Source organism: Sinocyclocheilus grahami, unplaced genomic scaffold, assembly GCF_001515645.1.
Source record: "Sinocyclocheilus grahami isolate Dianchi unplaced genomic scaffold, SAMN03320097.WGS_v1.1 scaffold440.1, whole genome shotgun sequence".
Classification (NCBI taxonomy): domain Eukaryota; kingdom Metazoa; phylum Chordata; class Actinopteri; order Cypriniformes; family Cyprinidae; genus Sinocyclocheilus; species Sinocyclocheilus grahami.
In genome coordinates, this window is record NW_015505619.1 from 1,031,622 (window position 1) to 1,050,577 (window position 18,956).

The following is an 18,956-nucleotide window of genomic DNA, read 5'->3' on the forward strand; positions in this document are numbered from 1 at the left end:
AAAAAAATGGCTGCCCACTGTTCACGGTGTGTGTGTGTTCACTGCTGTGTGTGTGCACTTTGGATGGATAAATGCAGAGCACTAATTCCGAGTATGGGTCACCATTCTTGGCCACACGTCACTTTCACTTTTTCACTTTACTTTTCTGGACCTTGACAGTGTACTTGGCAGTCAATGGGACAGTCACAAGCCTCCTGGTTTTCATCCAAAATATCTTAAATTGTGTTCCGAAGACGAACAAAGCTTTTACAGGTTTGGAACGACATGGGGGGTAAGTGACTAATGACAAAATTTTCATTTTGGGGTGGAGTATCCCTTTAATATGTGCTTCATAAGTACTAATAATCAGCCAATATGCTAGCAATATGCATGGTAATAAGCAACTAGTTAATAGTGAGAATTGGTCCCTAAACTAGTGTTACCATATTTTTTAACACCTATATCTATATATTAATGTTTAAAACAATTGAGCATCGCCTTGAAGTTTGTCTTCCTTTTCTAGATTAGAATTTCTTTATCTAGGTAGTATTTCTTTAAATAGGCATTAAACATTTCTCTTTTTTTGTAAGTATAATTTACTTATTTTCTTGTGTGTTACAGAAACTTAGGCGTATCTGTGTGCTCCTCAGCCAGTGACATTGGGGCAGTTGTTGCTCTGTTTATTCTGTACAGGTTAGCTAGTATTTGGCAAGAGCTTCCCCTCTTTGTCTGTGGTGAGAAGTCATTTCAATTTCAGAAGTGGAAACACAAATAATTTCCTTGTGTTTCTTATCGACTCATGTTTCTCTCTGTCCCCATATACAGGGGCCATGTCAGTTCTGTACAGTGGACTTGTGATGCTTTTACCAGAAATGAGAGGTGTTGATCTGCCAGAAACTGTGGATGATGTGGAAAATATGAGAAGGTAGGGGTTTTTAGTTCACAAATAATATAGTTGTTAATTTAGTTTGTTTATAATGTCATATGTTCTTTAGCAGGCGCAAACACAAGGAAAAAGATGGGCCTCAGTTTCCTGAAATAAACATTGTTCCAATGAAAGCAACTGAGAGAACATCCTAGAAATGATTTCATTTCATACATAAATGTAATCAGAACATTTATGGTTGATAGCATCACCATGTACTGTAATATCAGCGTACACTCTAAAAAATGCTGGGTTGTTTCAACCCAACTTTGGGTCAAATATGGACTAACCCAACTTTTGGGTTAAAAATTGAATGTAAAAATTTAACCCAACGGTTGGGTTAGTCCATATTTGACCCAAAGTTGGGTTGAAACAACCCAGCATTTTTAGAGTGTAATATCATATATGCAATATGCATCCAAAAGAAAAAATGAAAGTATAGGTGCATTCAGATGATTTTAGACATTACTCTATACTTTTAATGCTTTATTTGCTGGCTATATTTCTTTTGTTCATTAAATGTGTCTCTTCATATTTAATATCTAATGTGTCTATATATTTTTTAATTGTTCACGTTCTGGGTGTTGTAGCCTAGCCTGTTTTATATTCATGGTCATAACTCACATCCAGCCATCCATGAAACTCGCTTTTAATGAAATGATTTTATTGACACACAATAGTTTATGTTAATTAACGTGTGGTGACCTGTAAATTCTCTTTTATTATGTTATACGTTAGTGTCTGAGTCTGAACAGAAGGGTACATTCATTGTATTCCAACACCCAATCTAGTCATTCTAGTTCAGCAGAGCAGATTTAGTCAGTTTACTGAACATATTGGACAAAAACAATCAAATGGGCACTAAAAAGTAGAGCATTTCCTTTAAATGAGGCTTGAATGAACAAATTATGGCCCTCCCTATTTCATTCTTTAGTGTTAATGTAGCCCTTTACATTAGGACAACATGAGAAATGAGGTTAGCCTTTCAACTGCTGTGTGTTAATGGGTCAAACAAACTCAAACAATCAACCATCAGTCTGAATGTTAATCAGGCTGGGAAAAAATCAGTGCCATGCAGGCATTTGACGGGAGAATAGCGTGAAGTTTAGTGAGCCTCAGCAGCTCTGCTTCATTTTGATACCAAGTTGGTTGATTTTTATTAAAAAAAAAATCTATATCTGATAAGCTCATCAAGAAATGAAGCAAAAACAAAGAAATGCTATTGATTCGGGTCATGGTGCTGAGATGAATCCAGAGGAGCGCAGGAGACTTCAGGAAAACATCCAACAGTGGAATTCAAACCGACTCAGCTTGTTTGAGATAACTGAACCTGATGAGGTGAACACTTTTCTCTTTTTAAAGATTTGACTTTTACAAATAGGTTTAGTAATGTTAGATCTACATTTTTACTTTTCAAATTGTTCAGACCGTTCATTAGGAGAAAGAAGTAAAAATATATATATATCATGAATAGCATCAAATAATTTGGAATTTCGACTAAAGACTTTGGTCTCTTGGCAAATCTGAGCACATTTTGATTACCGGGGTCTTTTTCTTTGGAGAAAAATCTGAGAAAAAGGAGAACTAGTATTGCTGTCTAGGATAAACAATTGAGATATAGAAATTTCATCTGGGATTTTTTTTATTTATTATAATTGCTATCTAGCTTAAATCAAATATTAAAGAAATTCCATTTGTGATTATTTTTATTTTCATTTTGGTTGTGTTTTATGTTTTCCATCATATTGCTGCTATAGTATAAAAAATTGCGATATTAAAGAAATTCAATTTATTTATACTTATTTTTAATTTAATTAGCTTTGTTTGCATTTTCCATTTAATCTCATTGCTGTCTAGGATTCAAAATTGAGATATTAAAGAAATGTCATGTTTGGTTTTAATTTTTGATGTAGTTTAGTTTGCATTTAATGTTTCCATTTAATCTCATTGCTGTCTAGCAAAAAAATTAGATATGAAAGAAATGTCATGTTTTTTTTTTTTTTAGTTTGCATTTTACATTTTCTATTTAATCTCGTAGGATAAATTGAGATAAATTTAATAATCTTTTTTATTCTTTAGGATTCTGTATTTCATGGAGTTATTCGTTTCCACCTCCAAGACCATATTTCAGGGAACTGTGCCACAAAATGTATTTGTATCTCAAGCGCTTCTACCACACAAGAGGTCATTGAAATGCTGCTGGAGAAGTTTCAACATGATGGGACCTCACAGCCTTTATCATATTCGTTGTATGAGGTCTTAAAAAATCAAGGTGACAGCAGGACTGAATTTAACTTGTGTTTGTAGGCACACTTCTGTTCTCAGTCCTTGTCAGAATTGACTTAACATTCTGTGTTTTTGCCATTTAGAAGAAAGAAAACTGGACCTTTCAGAAAAGCCCTTGGTGGTTCAACTCAACTGGAATAAAGACACAGATGGCAGATTTGTCTTGAGGAATGACAGTTGTGTAACTTTACAGGTGTGTGACGTCCCTGTCATTCTACTAAATCCACGAGTTGTTATATCAAATAAGTAAGTTAAATATAAGAATTTTGGAGTGAATGAAAAATAACTTTTTTTAGGATGGCTGTTTGGAAAATAAGGAAAAAGTTGGAGTAATTGAAAATTTCAAGAGGACATTATCAAAGAAAGAGAAGAAACCTAAACAGAAGAAAAACGTTTCTAGCAGTCACATGTTAGAGAACAGTGTCTCTGGCAGTAAAACAAACCGGTAGGTAATCACTTTTTTAATGGACATAGAAATACAATCTTAACCTAAAAGAGATTTTTTGTGCCCAGAAGCCTGTGATGAAAGACTTGTATTCATTAAAGAGAGGTTTTTGAGGTGGAGAACTGTTCAAATTAAATGTTCTGCTACACTCTAAAAAATGCTGGATTGTTTCAACCCAACTTTGGGTCAAATATGGACTAACCCAGCTGTTGGGTTACATTTTTAAATAAAATTTTTAACCCAAAAGTTGGGTTAGTCCATATTTGACCCAAAGTTGGGTTGAAACAGCCTAGCATTTTTAGAGTGTATATATGAAAACCTAATTGGTTTATTGTGACTTAAACCACTAATCTATTTTAAAAAAGAAAGTCAGGTATCTGATGTTTGAGTGTGCAGATATTATAGCAAAAGTTATGTAGGCACCAGTGAAAATGTCATGCACCCTAAAAAATGCTGGGTTAAATACAACCCAGTGCTGCAATTGGGTTGTTTTGACCCAGCGGTTGGGTTACTACCCAGAAGGTTGGGTTAAACATTTAACCCAAACGCTGGGTCAAAACAGCCCAATTGCTGGGTTTGCCCCTATTTTACCCAGCACTGGGTTGTATTTAACCCAGCATTTTTTAGAGTGTAGCCTTTGTTTTTACTTCAATGTGAATATGTGAATTGGTTGGGAACTGGTGTATTTAAATAAAAATTTTTATATATATAATAGGAAAAATATATACACAAAACACAAATTCCAAGGAAAAACGATTCTCAAAAAACCCTATTACAAGAAATATCTTTTAAAAACAAAATCTATATTTAGGCAATTAATGCTGGGTTGTTTCAACCCAACTTTGGGTCAAATATGGACTAACCCAACTTTTGGGTAAAAAAAATGTAATGTACAAATTTAACCCAACGGTTGGGTTAGTCCATATTTGACCCAAAGTTGGGTTGAAACAACCTAGCATTTTTAGAGTGTATATATGAAAACCTAATTGGTTTATTGTGACTTAAACCACTAATCTATTTTAAAAAAGAAAGTCAGGTATCTGATGTTTGAGTGTGCAGATATTATAGCAAAAGTTATGTAGGCACCAGTGAAAATGTCATGCACCCTAAAAAATGCTGGGTTAAATACAACCCAGTGCTGCAATTGGGTTGTTTTGACCCAGCGGTTGGGTTACTACCCAGAAGGTTGGGTTAAACATTTAACCCAAACGCTGGGTCAAAACAGCCCAATTGCTGGGTTTGCCCCTATTTTACCCAGCACTGGGTTGTATTTAACCCAGCATTTTTTAGAGTGTAGCCTTTGTTTTTACTTCAATGTGAATATGTGAATTGGTTGGGAACTGGTGTATTTAAATAAAAATTTTTATATATATAATAGGAAAAATATATACACAAAACACAAATTCCAAGGAAAAACGATTCTCAAAAAACCCTATTACAAGAAATATCTTTTAAAAACAAAATCTATATTTAGGCAATTAATGCTGGGTTGTTTCAACCCAACTTTGGGTCAAATATGGACTAACCCAACCGTTGGGTTAAATTTGTACATTACATTTTTTTTACCCAAAAGTTGGGTTAGTCCATATTTGACCCAAAGTTGGGTTGAAACAACCCAGCATTTTTTAGAGTGAAGGTAAGTTTATTTATATAGCACATTTCATAATTCAAAGTGCTTTACATAAAAGGAAGTAAAATAATTGTAAAAAAAAAATTAAGTGTCTGCATGTAATAAAGAATAATATAACAGCATGTTAAAGTGACATTTTTCATCTTATTGTAAATTACAATACAAGTAATTTGTCACTTTAACATGTTCATGTAATAGTTGAAGGTCATATAAAATCATAACTCATTAATGCATTCATAGTTGACTGCTTTTTTGGCCAAATTTGGCATTTGCTGAAATCAGTAAATCTTTCCAAAATATTTTATAAATGTATGCATGCTATACAAAGCAACATTAGGTATACCAATAACATATGTTTTGTATTTAATATTTAGTAAATAATAAGTATATTTTTCTCCTGATTACAGTGTGACACAAGACTATTTGGAAGTAAATTGGAATCTCCCGCTCAGCATTTCTTTAAAGGAAAAAGGTACAGTTGTTGATCCTGGCTTAATAAAATCATTCAGTCAGCACAATTAAGTTCTCTCTGCTCTTAGGTCATTTACATTTTGTCTTTGATTTCTGTTTCAGATGAGGATTCTTTCTTGCTTGCTGTGATAAATGACATTAACAGCTCCACGATTCACTTTAAGCTCTCGCCTGCGTATGTGTTTTATCTGGTTGGGCGATTTTTAACCAGCCATAAACCTATGCAGTCTGAACAGAAAGTCTGCATGGTATTTGACAAGATTGTGCACTTGATTCAAGGCGTCATTCAGGTAGATTGAAGACTGTAATTAGAAAAATGTGATATACTCCCTGACCTCAAGATTTGATATATTTGGCCTGGAAATCACAAGTTAAGTCCCTGATAATTTCCTTGGTTCCTGTGTTTCCCATTTAGAAACAGAGGAACATCGCAGTGGCTCTTGCCTTCTGGATGGCCAACACATCTGAGCTCCTGAACTTCATCAGACGGGACAGAGATCTGTGTCCCATCACGCTCCAGGCTCAAAATACTCTCACTCAACTTGTGCAGCAGGGTTTCAGGTATGATAAAAGCATGATTGCATTGTGATGTTTGCAGGAAGGGCGATGTATTTTGAGTGTTTAATCAGGTGTTAATGTTTCCTCAGGTACTTGTCACATCGGCTTCAGGTTGATCTTGAAAATCAATTACCTGCATTCTTTGCTGATGTAAAAAAGGAAAAAGAAATAGGTAAAATGTTTAGTAATCACAAAATATTTTCAGTGTTTTCTGTACAACGGTTCGTATTGACTGCTGTGGGTATTTTGAATGCATTTTAATGATCTACTACATCTAATTCAGATTTACCTGAATTAAATGGCATGTGAAAAGAAATCATTTCATTACGTCAGCATTAACTGCAAAAAAAGATTTTTTTACTCAGTATTTTTGTCGTGTTTTCCAGTACAAATATCTAAATCAATATATATTAAATTGACAAGCAAAATTACAAGATATCAGGTCTTGTTTTCTGAAAGATGCATCAAAATTAAGTTAATAAAATAAGAAAAATAATATCGGAGTGTCTAGTGGGGTCAGAAAAACAACATTGTTTCCCCTTTGAATTAAGTTGACTTTTATTACTCCATTGGCAGATTTTTTTTTCTTTCTTGTTTTAAGCATACTCATTAAATTTGTCTTTTAGATTTTTTTTGTGTTTGTACTGGAGAGCAATACTAAAATACTAAGAAAGAAAATATTTTTTTGCAGTGCAGATGGGTCAGATTTTATGGTTGGATCTACAGGTTCAAACCCACAAATGATGATCAGTAAACTTTTATCATTATGCATTTGAGCAAAAAAACAAAACATTCCATCACTTGCTCACCAATGGAGCCTCTGCAGTGAATGGGTGCCGTCAGAATGAGAGTCCAAACAGCTGATAAAAACATCACAATAATCCACACCACTCCAGTTCATCAATTACCATCTTGAGAAGACAAAAGCTGCGTGTTTATTAGAAATAAATCCATCATTAAGACATTTTTAACTTCAAGACGTTGATTCTGGCTAAGATGAAAAACGTTGAATCAGGAGAGACATCTGCACAGATCAAGCACTGTTTACAAGTAAAAATAGTCCAAATCAGTTCTATACAAGTATGTTGGAGATGGACTTCTTCCATCTTATATAGGTTATGTTCTTATATTTTATAAAAGCAATGATTTAAAGTTAAAACGTCGTAATTATGTATTTTCTTTCTAACAAATATGCAGCTGTCACAAGATGTTTACTGATGGACTGGAGTGGTGTGGATTACTTGTGGATTATTGTGATGTAAGTGAGCAAGTGATGTAATGTTACATTTCTCCAAATCTGTTTCCATAAAGAAACAAACTCATCTACATCTTGGATGGCCTGAGTGTGAGTAAATGTTCATTTTTGCATGAACTATTCCTGTAAATTGTTTCAGATGATAAAACATCTGGATTAAAGATGGTGATGTGTGTAGTGTTGCAAATAAAGAATCTGTTCTGTTCTGAATTTGTTTCTTAGAAGGCGTCTTGAACACTCTCGTAAAGACCATGAGTTTGCTCCGAAGGTGTCGGGTCAACCCTGCTCTGAGCATCCAGCTTTTTTCTCAGCTCTTTCACTTGATGGGGGCCTGGATCTTGAACCGGCTCACCGTGCCGGGATCCACACTGTGCTCGAACTACTGGGGCAAAACTCTACGGCAGCGTCTGATGCACGTGGAGGCCTGGGCAGAAAGACAAGGGCTGGAGCTGGCCGTTGACTGCCATCTCAGTCGTGTAATCCAGGTGGTGTTTTTAAAGAGATGATAAGGAATACAGCATGCAAAATGATGTAACTGCTGTTTTGAACAATATTATTTAGACCTTTATCAACATCAAAAGATCTGACCCATCCGTGGTTATTTCCTTAAAAATGTTGCTCCCTTCAGGCGACGATGCTTCTAACCATGACCTCTTACTCTACACGAGACGCCCAGATGATTCAGTCCACATGCTACAAGCTGAACTCGCTACAGCTGAGAGCACTGATGAGCAAATATCACTACATCCCAAATCAACCCCACTTTTCAGCCGTAAGTGCATGAAGAAAAATGAACGCTCACCAAAATCAAAACTGCTATAAATGATTTTTTTCTTACTATCCAGTACAAATATCTAAACATTCTTAGATGCTTAAACATAAAGATGCTTAAAACTAAGAAGCAAAATGACATAAGAAATGAAGTCTTGTTTTTTTGTTTTGTTTGTTTTTTTAATGTATCAAAATTAAGTGAGTTTAAGCTTAAAACAAGAAAACAATATGATAGATATGGTCAGAAAAATACAACTATGCTCCAAAAATAAACTTAAAAGTTTTCCCTGAGTTAAATTTACTGCAAACATTTTTCATAATATTTAACTGAATATTTTTAATGTCTTTTGTCCAGTAAAAATATCTAAACATTCTAAAATCAAGAAACATTAACCTGAAAAGCAATGTATTAATGACGATAACTGTCTTGTTTTCTAAAATTAAGTGAGTTAAAAAAAAATTAAATTGTTGTTTTTCCTATTTTTCTTACCCCGTTGGCAGATGTTTTTTCTTGTTTTAGGCTTAAACATTTTAACACATTACATTTTTTAGAAAACAAGCATGTCATTTTGCTTAAGTAACTGTATCTTGATTTAATAATGTTTAGACTGTTTTTGTCTTATTTTCCAGTACAAATATCTAAACATTCTTAAATCTACATACATTAAATTGAGAAACTAAATGACTTAAGATAAAGTCTTGTTTTCTGAAAAATGTATAAAAATCAAGAGCGTTTACCTTAAAAGAAAAAAAAAAAACAAGGAAGGAAATATATGGTCAGAAAAATAAACTTGTTTTCCCTTTGAATCAAGTTTATTTTCTTACCCCATTGGCAGATATTTTATTCTCATTTAAGCTTAACTCACTTCATTTTGATACATTTTTCAGAGAACAAGACTTAATACTCTCCTATAGTTTAAGTAAATGTGTCTTGATTTAAGAATGGTTAGATATTTGTGCTGTAAAACGACAATAATACTGAGGAAGAAAGTCATATTTTGCAGTGTAGGCATAATTGTTCCGTAGCCCCACTGAAAGAGTTGGTCATTCATAGGCACTGATAGAGCATGTAGCCGCTTTAGCAGAAACCACAACAGACGTTCTGAGACGAGAGGGTGGAGAAATCCGACTGGAAGAAGAACTGGACCTTCACCTGCCTTTCCTGTTGCCTGAGGATGGATATTCAAGTGATTCCATGCATGGCATTCCTAAGGGATTTCAGGAGTTTTTAGAACCCGTCTGTCGCAAAGGTACTATAGCATTATCTGTTCCTCTTGTGATAGTGTAAAGTCAATATATAGACTTAAAATCAATAGTTAAAGATACATATATCTGTAATTCTCTAGGTCTCTGTAAATTAATTCCCCATTCCAACTGCGTTGGGACTTGGACCATTTTCTTTAGCCCATCGGATCACTCCGCAAAGGGTTCAGCTTGGGTATGTTGTATTTACAGATTAAATTAAAGTTATTAATTCACATAAAACAGCCAAGAGTTAACACTATATGAAGTAGTAATGAAACTCGTCCTCATCCATCAGGCACATCTGGACTAATTTTACTATTGAAGCTCTTCTGAATTAATTATCTCTATACACTCATAATTAAGCAGACATGTTTTAACACTGAACACAACCGTAATTTATTTTGTCATTACAGAAACCTGAACCAATGAAAATAACTCTAAAGAAACCTTTGCATGGTGGAATGGGAGTGAGCATTGTAGCTGCCAAGGTAAGTCCAAGTGGGTTTTGTTTATTTACATTAGTTAACATGACCTTACACTGAAGAATACTTCTACAGCATTTAGTAGTCTTAGTTCATGGGAATTTCAGCATTTAATTCATTTTAGTTGTTTTAATATTGTTTAATGCACTGTCAACTATCAAACAAATAATGAACAACTGTATTTTTAACTAACATTAACAAAGATGAATAAATGCTGCAAGAAATATACCACTAATTTTTAGTTTATGTTAGCTTTTACAGTACATTAACAAATTAGACCTTGTTGTAAAGTGTTAGTGTAATTTTATAATACAATTTCAGAAATTGTTGTGCAATTGTCTGTGATCAAAATTAATGATCTTTCAGGGGGCTGGACAGGATAAGCTTGGCATTTTTATCAAATCTGTCGTCCAGGGAGGAGCAGCAAATGAGGTCAGTATCATTGCGTAAATGACAAAAGTCATAATGTGCCTGTTTGCATCATGTTATACACTGTTGTGTTTTGATGAAGGACGGCAGACTGAATCCAGGAGATCAGTTACTGAGTGTGGATGGCAAAAGTCTTGTGGGTGTGTCACAGGAAAGGTGAAATAATCTTCATATAATTTAGTCATTCAGTGTTTTTGAGCCTCTTGTGTTGTGTGGCAGGCATGACTAGATCTGTTGCACGGTTGGAGGTAAAACTGATTTTAATGATCCTATTCAGGGCTGCAGAGATAATGATGCACACTGGGTCGGTCGTATCACTGGAAATTGTCAAGTCAGCAGCTGTATATTATGGTTTTGAGGGAGTATTTACCCAGTCGCCACAAACAACATGTAAAGGTAGTGAATGCTGAGCACACAACATTACAATACGCATTGCACTGCACTACAAAAATGATTTTCTTACTTAGTATCTTTGCCTTGTTTTCCAGTACACATATCTAATTATTCTTAAATCAAGATAAACTAGCTTGAGAAGCAAAATGACAAGATAGTAAGTCTTGTTTTCTAAAAAAAAAAAAAAAGGATCAAAATGAAGTGAAATTAAGCTAAAATAACTGCAAATGCAGTAAGAAAAATAAACTTGTTTTCCATTTGAATTAAGTTTATTTTTCTTACCCCACTGGCAGATATTTTTTTTATCTTGTTTTAAGGTCAAGCTCAAACTCACTTCATTTTGATATATTTTTGGGAAACAAAGCTTGCTTCTTAAAGGGATAGTTCACTCTAAAATGAAAATTAGCCCATTATTTACTCACCATCTTGTTTTAAGGTCAAGCTCAAACTCACTTCATTTTGATATATTTTTGGGAAACAAAGCTTGCTTCTTAAACGGATAGTTCACTCTAAAATGAAAATTAGCCCATTATTTACTCACCCTCAAGCCATCCTAGGCATATATGACTTCCTTCCTTCTTTCAGATGAATCCAATCGGAGTTATATTAAAAATGGTCTTTGGTCTTACCAAAAGAAGTGAAATAAAGAGCATGCATCCATAATAAAAAACGTGCCTCACACGGCTCCGGGGGTAAACAAAGGCCTCCTGTAGCGAACCGATGCGTTTTTTGTAAGAAAAATATCCAGATTCAAATTGTAATAATCACTTTAATCTAGCTTGCGCCAACAGTCCTACACAGAAGCAGCTTATATTACAAATGGTCTTTGGTCTTACCTACGCCGACGTCCTACGTCATCCGCCCGGAGCTGCTTCCGTGTACAACAGTGAGCGCAAGCTAGATTAAATTGATTATTTCGTTTTAAATATGGTTAATTTTCTTACAAAAACGCATCGATTTGCTACAGGAGGCCTTTGTTCTCCCTCCAGAGCCGTGTGAGGCACTTTTTATTATGGATGCATGTGCTTTATTTCACTTCTTTTGGACTGATGAACTGCAACTGATGAACTAACCCTCTAAGGTAAGGTATTTTGATTTTAGAATGTTTAGATATTTGTGCTGGAAAACAAGACAAAATACTGAGTAAGAAAATCCTATTTTGCAGTGTGAACCTTTTGAAATACTTAAATTCACTCAATATTTGTATAGCCAATATATAATCTATGGCTTTGATCATATGCATGCTTGTTTCACATTTGTTAGATCATGATAACGATGGACCATCCAAGCAGAAATCCAGTGTCTCTGATCTTCATGACAGTGCCGAACCATCTCTTTCTGGTTCATCAAGACCATCAGAAACCTTTAGAAACCAGCACACAATCAGCAGACTGAACACGAAACAAAACCAGAAATGGCTCAAGCAGAAACTGGATTATCGTTCCAATCCCAACCTGGCATGTGAGTGTTTATATTTACACTTCACTTTTTGTTTGTTTTTGGTTTGTTAAGCACTTTTTAATTCAATCTTCGTCAGATAACCAGGAAATGCCTGTCGATTCAGTTCCTCCTGAAAAGATGACATTATCCTTCTCCATTGAAAATCTCATGGATTCTGTAAGTACAGATAAATGTTTTTTGTTTATTAAGATAATCACCTTAATGAACAGTCCCGTTTTCTACTATTGACCTCATTATTTCACTTGTCACCCCAGGGGAAACAAAGAAACACTCTTTCAAATGCAGAGGCTTTTCACAGAGAATATCTGACCCTGCCAACATCCAAACCGCACAGCAATAAAACACCAAGAACCACTAAACATCCTCCACATATTGCACCATTCTCCAGGGATCAGCAAAAGAGCAACTTTATGGTATTTTTGTGTTGCATTTTCTGTCTTTGTTCTGTCTGTTTTATTGCTGTGCATTTATTGATATTTGTGCTTCCATAAGCTTTGCATGAGTTTGTTTGAAAGCAGAATCACCTGCCAAATAGGGGAAGCCGGGGTTAGTTGTCACACATTTTACTCCACTGAATATTTCTCAAGGTTTCTGTATAGACACAAATATTTAAGTCTTGAGTCTTGACAGAAAAAAGCTTGTGAACACGTCCACTGTTATTGGCCCTTAAAATCTGCAAATGGTAGTAAAGAGATATATACAAAAACATCATCCAATTTTTTTTTTGCCAACAGATTAACTATAATAATAGTTATTATTATCAGGGTGCGATTTGTTAAAAAAAATCAGAGGGGGGATATTTGAACAAGAATGTAATCATTCAAATTTGAATGTCTAAATTTAGAATATAAATGTACAAACAGTGTAATTCAAATAAAATGAACAGTAAAATACAGAAAATAATGGTTTAAAGTGAATTAACTAAATGAAATGCATTTTTAACAGCTTATTGACTAAAAATGTATTAATGTATTTACAGGCCCCATGGAGCATTAAGATCCTGACAATTTTTTTTTTTTTCATTCCATCTTTTTTCATTCACAGATCACATTTTATATAAAAAAAATATATAAATTATATATTAAAAGGCTTTATCCATTTTCTTTTTAATGTAGAAACAGGCACTTTCTCAAGACAATCTCTGGAGTGAAGAGAAAGGAGGTCCTCTAGTGGACAGACAGAGGTATTTCAAGAAGCAGCCAGATCTGAGCAAATGGAACAGCATTGCAACCATAAGCCCAATGGATTCCAGTTTATCCAGCCTGGGACACAGAAACGGACTCTGGAAGATCCCGACAACAACCCAGTCCGTGCCTCTATCACAGCCGAAACGAATGGACGTCCCATATACACCACAAGCCAACAGTCTTTCATTCAGTACGTTCCGCCAGCCTGTGGAGAGCCAAAGTATGTCTCCAGCACACCATCAGTATCAAAAACAGAGCAATGCATCACCATCTCAAAGACCACAGCAGGGTCTCAAGAAAAAAACAGTCGTCTTCCAAAACAGCTCAGCCTCGTGTCTAAGTGCGAACCCTCAGCAGAAAGGGCCCGATAAGATCAAAAAGCTTTCTGTTGGAGATTCGTGGAAGCGGGATGCTCAGGATAAGCAACAGACTGCAGACCTGCTGCAACAGGAAGTACAACAGCTGCAGGCTAAAGTGCAGCGCAGCATAGAGGAGAGTGAACGTCTGCGCAGACTCTCCCTAGAGCTGCAGTTCCAGAAGAGACTGGAGGAGTTCCAGCAGAATGGTGAAGAGGATGATGATTATGATAACTGGTTTAGAGATTTCCTTTTTACCAACGTGTGAAGTCAGTGTACAAAAAATGTGATGCAAACATGCAACTGGCATTCACTTTTTGCTTTCGGTTCGAGGTTCAGTCGGTTGAAGAAGACACTCACTATTTCTGTGATCACACAAGTGAATTATTATATTTTGCTGTATTCTCTTTTGCGTATTTAAACAATCCGACGAAAACATTGTAAAAATGCTGCTGTAGTGTTGGTTTTACATAATCAAAATTGTGCATTTATTATCTGATGAACATGTACATCCTTCAAAAATAAAAACATACATTGGAAATAAATAATTCTTTATTGCTTTGTATAACATTTATAAACATCTGCATCGTAAATGTTTCTTATTTTACACCTTATTTTGTTGATAAAACTGCACCACCATTTGTTCCTGCTCTCTGGTTTCAATGGACCCTCGGCGTATGCTTCTTATCTCATTAATGGCATCGATTCCAGTGATTTTCCTGCTCTTCACCAGGTAACAGGCGAGCATCGTCCCCGTCCGCCCAAAACCATGCAAACAGTGCACCGCAACAGCCTGTCGAAGACAAACACTTCAGCATACACATGCTTCAAGAGCTCCACTATGTAACTTTTGGCCCTCTAGCAGTTGAAGCATAAAAGTACAGGCTGAAAATGATCATTTTGTCAGTGAATATCACACTAACAACATCAAAACTCTACTAAATTATGTCTTATGATTAGGTAAGTAGCTTATATGCTGTTGTTGTTCAGTCAGTCGTTTTAAAATAAGGTTACAAATGATAACGATGTGAACTATAACTTGCCAAGGCTATTTATAGCCTACAAACTGGTTTAGAGATTTCCTTTTTACCAACGTGTGAAGTCAGTGTACAAAAAATGTGATGCAAACATGCAACTGGCATTCACTTTTTGCTTTCGGTTCGAGGTTCAGTCGGTTGAAGAAGACACTCACTATTTTTGTGATCACACAAGTAAATTATTATATTTTGCTGTATTCTCTTTTGCGTATTCAAACAATCCGACGAAAACATCGTAAAAATGCTGCTGTAGTGTTGGTTTTACATAATCAAAATTGTGCATTTATTATCTGATGAACATGCTAACATTAAAAGCTCTCGTTATGAATTAGAGTATATTAGCTACCATAACTATGAGTAAAGACTTTAGATGACATGCAACTGTGGTCAAAAGTCAATCATAAATGCAAGAGAAGGTCTGCTGTTATGTCCCCACCGATGTCAAAATCAAATCTACGCCCTTGAGTATTAGCCTGGCCTTCTTTAATGAATAATTCTTCTTTAATGAATTCATCAGATATGATGTTATTATGTGCAGACAAATGATAAAAGCAAGCAATTTCCTGGGAAATCCGTCCTGACAACTCTAAAAAGTAGTGTAACTTACCATAGTGACTTAGGATAAGGCGACGTTTTTTGTGATGTACTTGCTCATTATTTAAATTAGGTTCCTTTTTAAACACAAAAACATTATTTATACACGTTTTTTTTTTTTTTTTTTTCTGAAACTTTTTATTTGGACATTTGTCTAACATTTTTTTTACATTTTAACGTTTCAGAACGTTTAGAGAACTTTCAAATGGAACATTCCACAATGGTTGCAAAACCAAGGAAAAAAAACATTTTAAAACAAATTTAAAAAAATTTAAGCATTCACAATAAATGTTTTCATAACGGGAAAGTTAGCAAAATATTCTTATAACATAGCTGCGATTATGTAGCTTTACTAAATATTTGAAAAACATAGATATGCATAATTAATTGGCCTGTTTTACCTGTCCTTTTGCATTGGCCTCCTCCACTATGGACAGGAATCTGTTGATTTGATCAAACGTTGGCGCGCAGAAGTCATGAATCCTGATGTGATGAAGGGTCAGGTCTGGACAGGTGTCATGGTAAGGAGGTTTGCGTTTTACTTGTCCATTTTTTAAATTAGGTTCCTTTTTTAAAACAAAAAAATTTTTTTTCCCCGTTTTTTTTTTTTTTTTTTTTTACTGAAACTTTTTATTTGGACATTTGTCTAACATTTTTTTTACATTTTAACGTTTCAGAACGTTTAGAGAACTTTCAAATGGAACATTCCACAATGGTTGCAAAACCAAGGGAAAAAAACATTTTAAAACAAATTTAAAAAAATTTAAGCATTCACAATAAATGTTTTCATAACGGGAAAGTTAGCAAAATATTCTTATAACATAGCTGCGATTATGTAGCTTTACTAAATATTTGAAAAACATAGATATGCATAATTAATTGGCCTGTTTTACCTGTCCTTTTGCATTGGCCTCCTCCACTATGGACAGGAATCTGTTGATTTGATCAAACGTTGGCGCGCAGAAGTCGTGAATCCTGATGTGATGAAGGGTCAGGTCTGGACAGGTGTCATGGTAAGGAGGTTTGCGTTCACTCAGGGTCACCAGATGCTTGATGCCGTTGTTCAGCAGGTACTGATAGTGGGCCGTCATCCGGGGCATTGCCAGGCCTGCAACCTTACCAGGATCTACCCAGGAGAAGTTTGGGGGTTGTGCCGAAGCCATAGTTTTTCTGATTTGTGAGTAACAGTAAAACATTGCTTACCAGTAAACAACAGCATTTCTGCAACATTAAGGAAAAACGGTAATATTTAGGCCTACTAAAGTTTATGAATATAATAAAAAACAATTAAAAATAAATAAATAAATAAATAAACAACTGTTACTTTAAAAACAAATGTCAACTAAAATAAAATATGAAGCCATGTATGAAAATGATTACGAATGAAAACTACAAAACACAATTACTAAAACTTTAACTTAAATAAAACACATACAATATCAAAACAAATATTTAAAAAACATTAAATATTAATACAAATAATAGCATATGAATTATACTAAAATATCACTCATTATAAAACAACATTATATTATGTTTGTGGTCTACACTGCATCATCTACAGGCGTGTGGGGTAAATTAATCAAGCATATTGATTGCAAATACAAGTAATTTGCTCTGTACCTTGTTTAGTTCAGTGTTTTCTCGACGTGGTCCATATCAGCACTAAACGGTTCTCTTCTGAACACCCTGATAATCACACACTGCTCCTTTTCTCCAAATACACATGCATTCATTAATATATCATTGTTGTAGCAAATAAAATGTCAGATATAAATTCGAGCTCTGGAACTGAAGACGGCGGTTCGGTGCATGCTGTTCAGTCGGAGCTGAAGCAGCTGTCGAGTTTGACCATTGGGTGGCACGCGACACTAACTCATCACTGCAGTCTGTGTTATATGCGGCTCTTCCTCCAGAGGGCGCACAAAGGCCATAAACCCGTATTTTCCATTGAAACACGGGTAGTGTTTTGTCTTAGTGGAAATGGCTTTTTCATTGAAAAGTAAATGTTTTAAACATATTAATTGCATCTACTTGCTGTTAATATGTATTTAAAAAATCGACGCAATAATCTCTGTAAAATGACAAAATAAAGTACTTTTTACTTTAATCATAAACGACTGTGATTGGCCCATTTCGACCAGCGCTGAGTGAAGTACAGACTTTGCCGTCTGGAAAATACTTTACACCTGATAAACGACGCAGGAAGACTTCGACGAGCTAAAATAGTGGAATCTATCTTTAGACTTGTAGTACCTGACAACATTACTAAACGTCGATTTTTTTTTTTTAACTGGAGCGTCTCATGCTAATTGCTAATAATAGGTTGCAGTGTGGTTTAACGTTTTTTTCACCAGGGCGTTCAAAGACGATCGTGTCAGAAAAGGTTTGTAGCATTGATACAATGCACTAAAGCACAATACATACGCTTAAATGTTCAAAATGTCGTTAAATGTTATGATGTCTCACTTATAATAATATGAAAGAACTAGCATAGAACTAGCTTGTAGCATGTCAGGATGGCCGAGCGGTCTAAGGCGCTGCGTTCAGGTCGCAGTCTCCTCTGGAGGCGTGGGTTCGAATCCCACTTCTGACAAGCATAACATTTTTGTGCAGGTTAAACAACTAGATCTTGTGTTAAGCTCATATTTTCAGTTTACAGTCACAAAATTCTCGCATATGGTCAGAAACAGCATACTGCTTTTGCGACACGCAGCATGCGTACTGAGTGTGCACATTAAACAGGCGCAGTGAGTTCACAAACGTGTCAGATATTTCTGCTTGGAAAAATAAAAATATTGTTGCATACAGGTTTCCATAGTATTAAAAAAAAAGTAGTTGTTAGACTAGATAAAGTCACTCGTTACATTTACATTTAGTCATTTAGCAGATGCTTTTATTCAAAGCGACTTACAAATGAGGACAATAAAAGCAATCAAAAGAAACAAAAGAGCAATGATATGCAAGTGCTATAACAAGTCTCATAGCTTAACGCAGTACACCTAGCAAGGTTTGTGTTTTTTTTAATTATATAATAAATAAAAAGAAAACATAGAATAGAAAAAGAATAGAGCAAGCTAGTGTTAGAGGTAGACTGTAAATCCGTAAAATTTACGGTAAAAAAACGGCAGCTGTGGTTGCCAGAATTTTACCGTAAAAAATACGGTAGCAACATTTTAGGTTTTATGGTTTTAACTTAAATTTACAGTTAAATACCGTAATTTCATTAACTGAAATAATGTTAATATACCAACCTATTGAAGTACTGAAATCTGTTTTGTACATTTGTAATACACTGATTACCACCAAATGCAGGTGGTGATGAGAAAGTCACATGATGAACCAAAGCCCATCACAAGCAGCTTTTAAATAATAACATATATAGAAGGTGCACAGTGTCATTCACACAAACACTAAACACCATCATGCTAACACACATGAAACTGAAATAA

General features: G+C 34.9%; 2 protein-coding genes and 1 non-coding gene across 3 annotated transcripts; 2 read left to right on the top strand and 1 right to left on the bottom strand.

Moving 5' to 3' along the window:
* The first annotated feature begins 444 nt into the window (after positions 1 to 444).
* Positions 445 to 14,141, top strand: LOC107552029 (afadin). Its single transcript, XM_016233835.1, has 23 exons — positions 445 to 713; positions 805 to 904; positions 975 to 1,084; positions 2,091 to 2,242; positions 2,984 to 3,176; positions 3,274 to 3,383; positions 3,487 to 3,635; positions 5,673 to 5,737; positions 5,839 to 6,026; positions 6,152 to 6,297; positions 6,384 to 6,466; positions 7,772 to 8,034; positions 8,178 to 8,321; positions 9,375 to 9,570; positions 9,667 to 9,758; positions 9,979 to 10,053; positions 10,414 to 10,479; positions 10,559 to 10,632; positions 10,754 to 10,872; positions 12,133 to 12,330; positions 12,407 to 12,486; positions 12,585 to 12,743; positions 13,446 to 14,141. Exons 4-23 carry the CDS (start codon positions 2,102 to 2,104, stop codon positions 14,139 to 14,141), a joined length of 3,237 nt encoding a protein of 1,078 aa, XP_016089321.1. The 5' UTR covers positions 445 to 713; positions 805 to 904; positions 975 to 1,084; positions 2,091 to 2,101.
* Positions 14,142 to 14,417: 276 nt separating this feature from the next.
* dusp23b (dual specificity phosphatase 23b) lies at positions 14,418 to 17,373 on the bottom strand. The gene is made up of 3 exons (XM_016233857.1): positions 17,128 to 17,373; positions 16,398 to 16,674; positions 14,418 to 14,666 (listed from the first exon to the last, which is right to left on the bottom strand). The coding sequence occupies exons 2-3, from the start codon at positions 16,665 to 16,667 to the stop codon at positions 14,478 to 14,480; spliced, it is 459 nt and encodes a 152-aa protein (XP_016089343.1). The 5' UTR covers positions 16,668 to 16,674; positions 17,128 to 17,373; the 3' UTR covers positions 14,418 to 14,477.
* A 644-nt stretch (positions 17,374 to 18,017) lies between these two features.
* trnal-cag (transfer RNA leucine (anticodon CAG)) lies at positions 18,018 to 18,100 on the top strand. The gene has a single exon. It is a non-coding gene; the product is annotated as a tRNA-Leu (tRNA).
* The last annotated feature ends 856 nt before the right edge of the window (positions 18,101 to 18,956 follow it).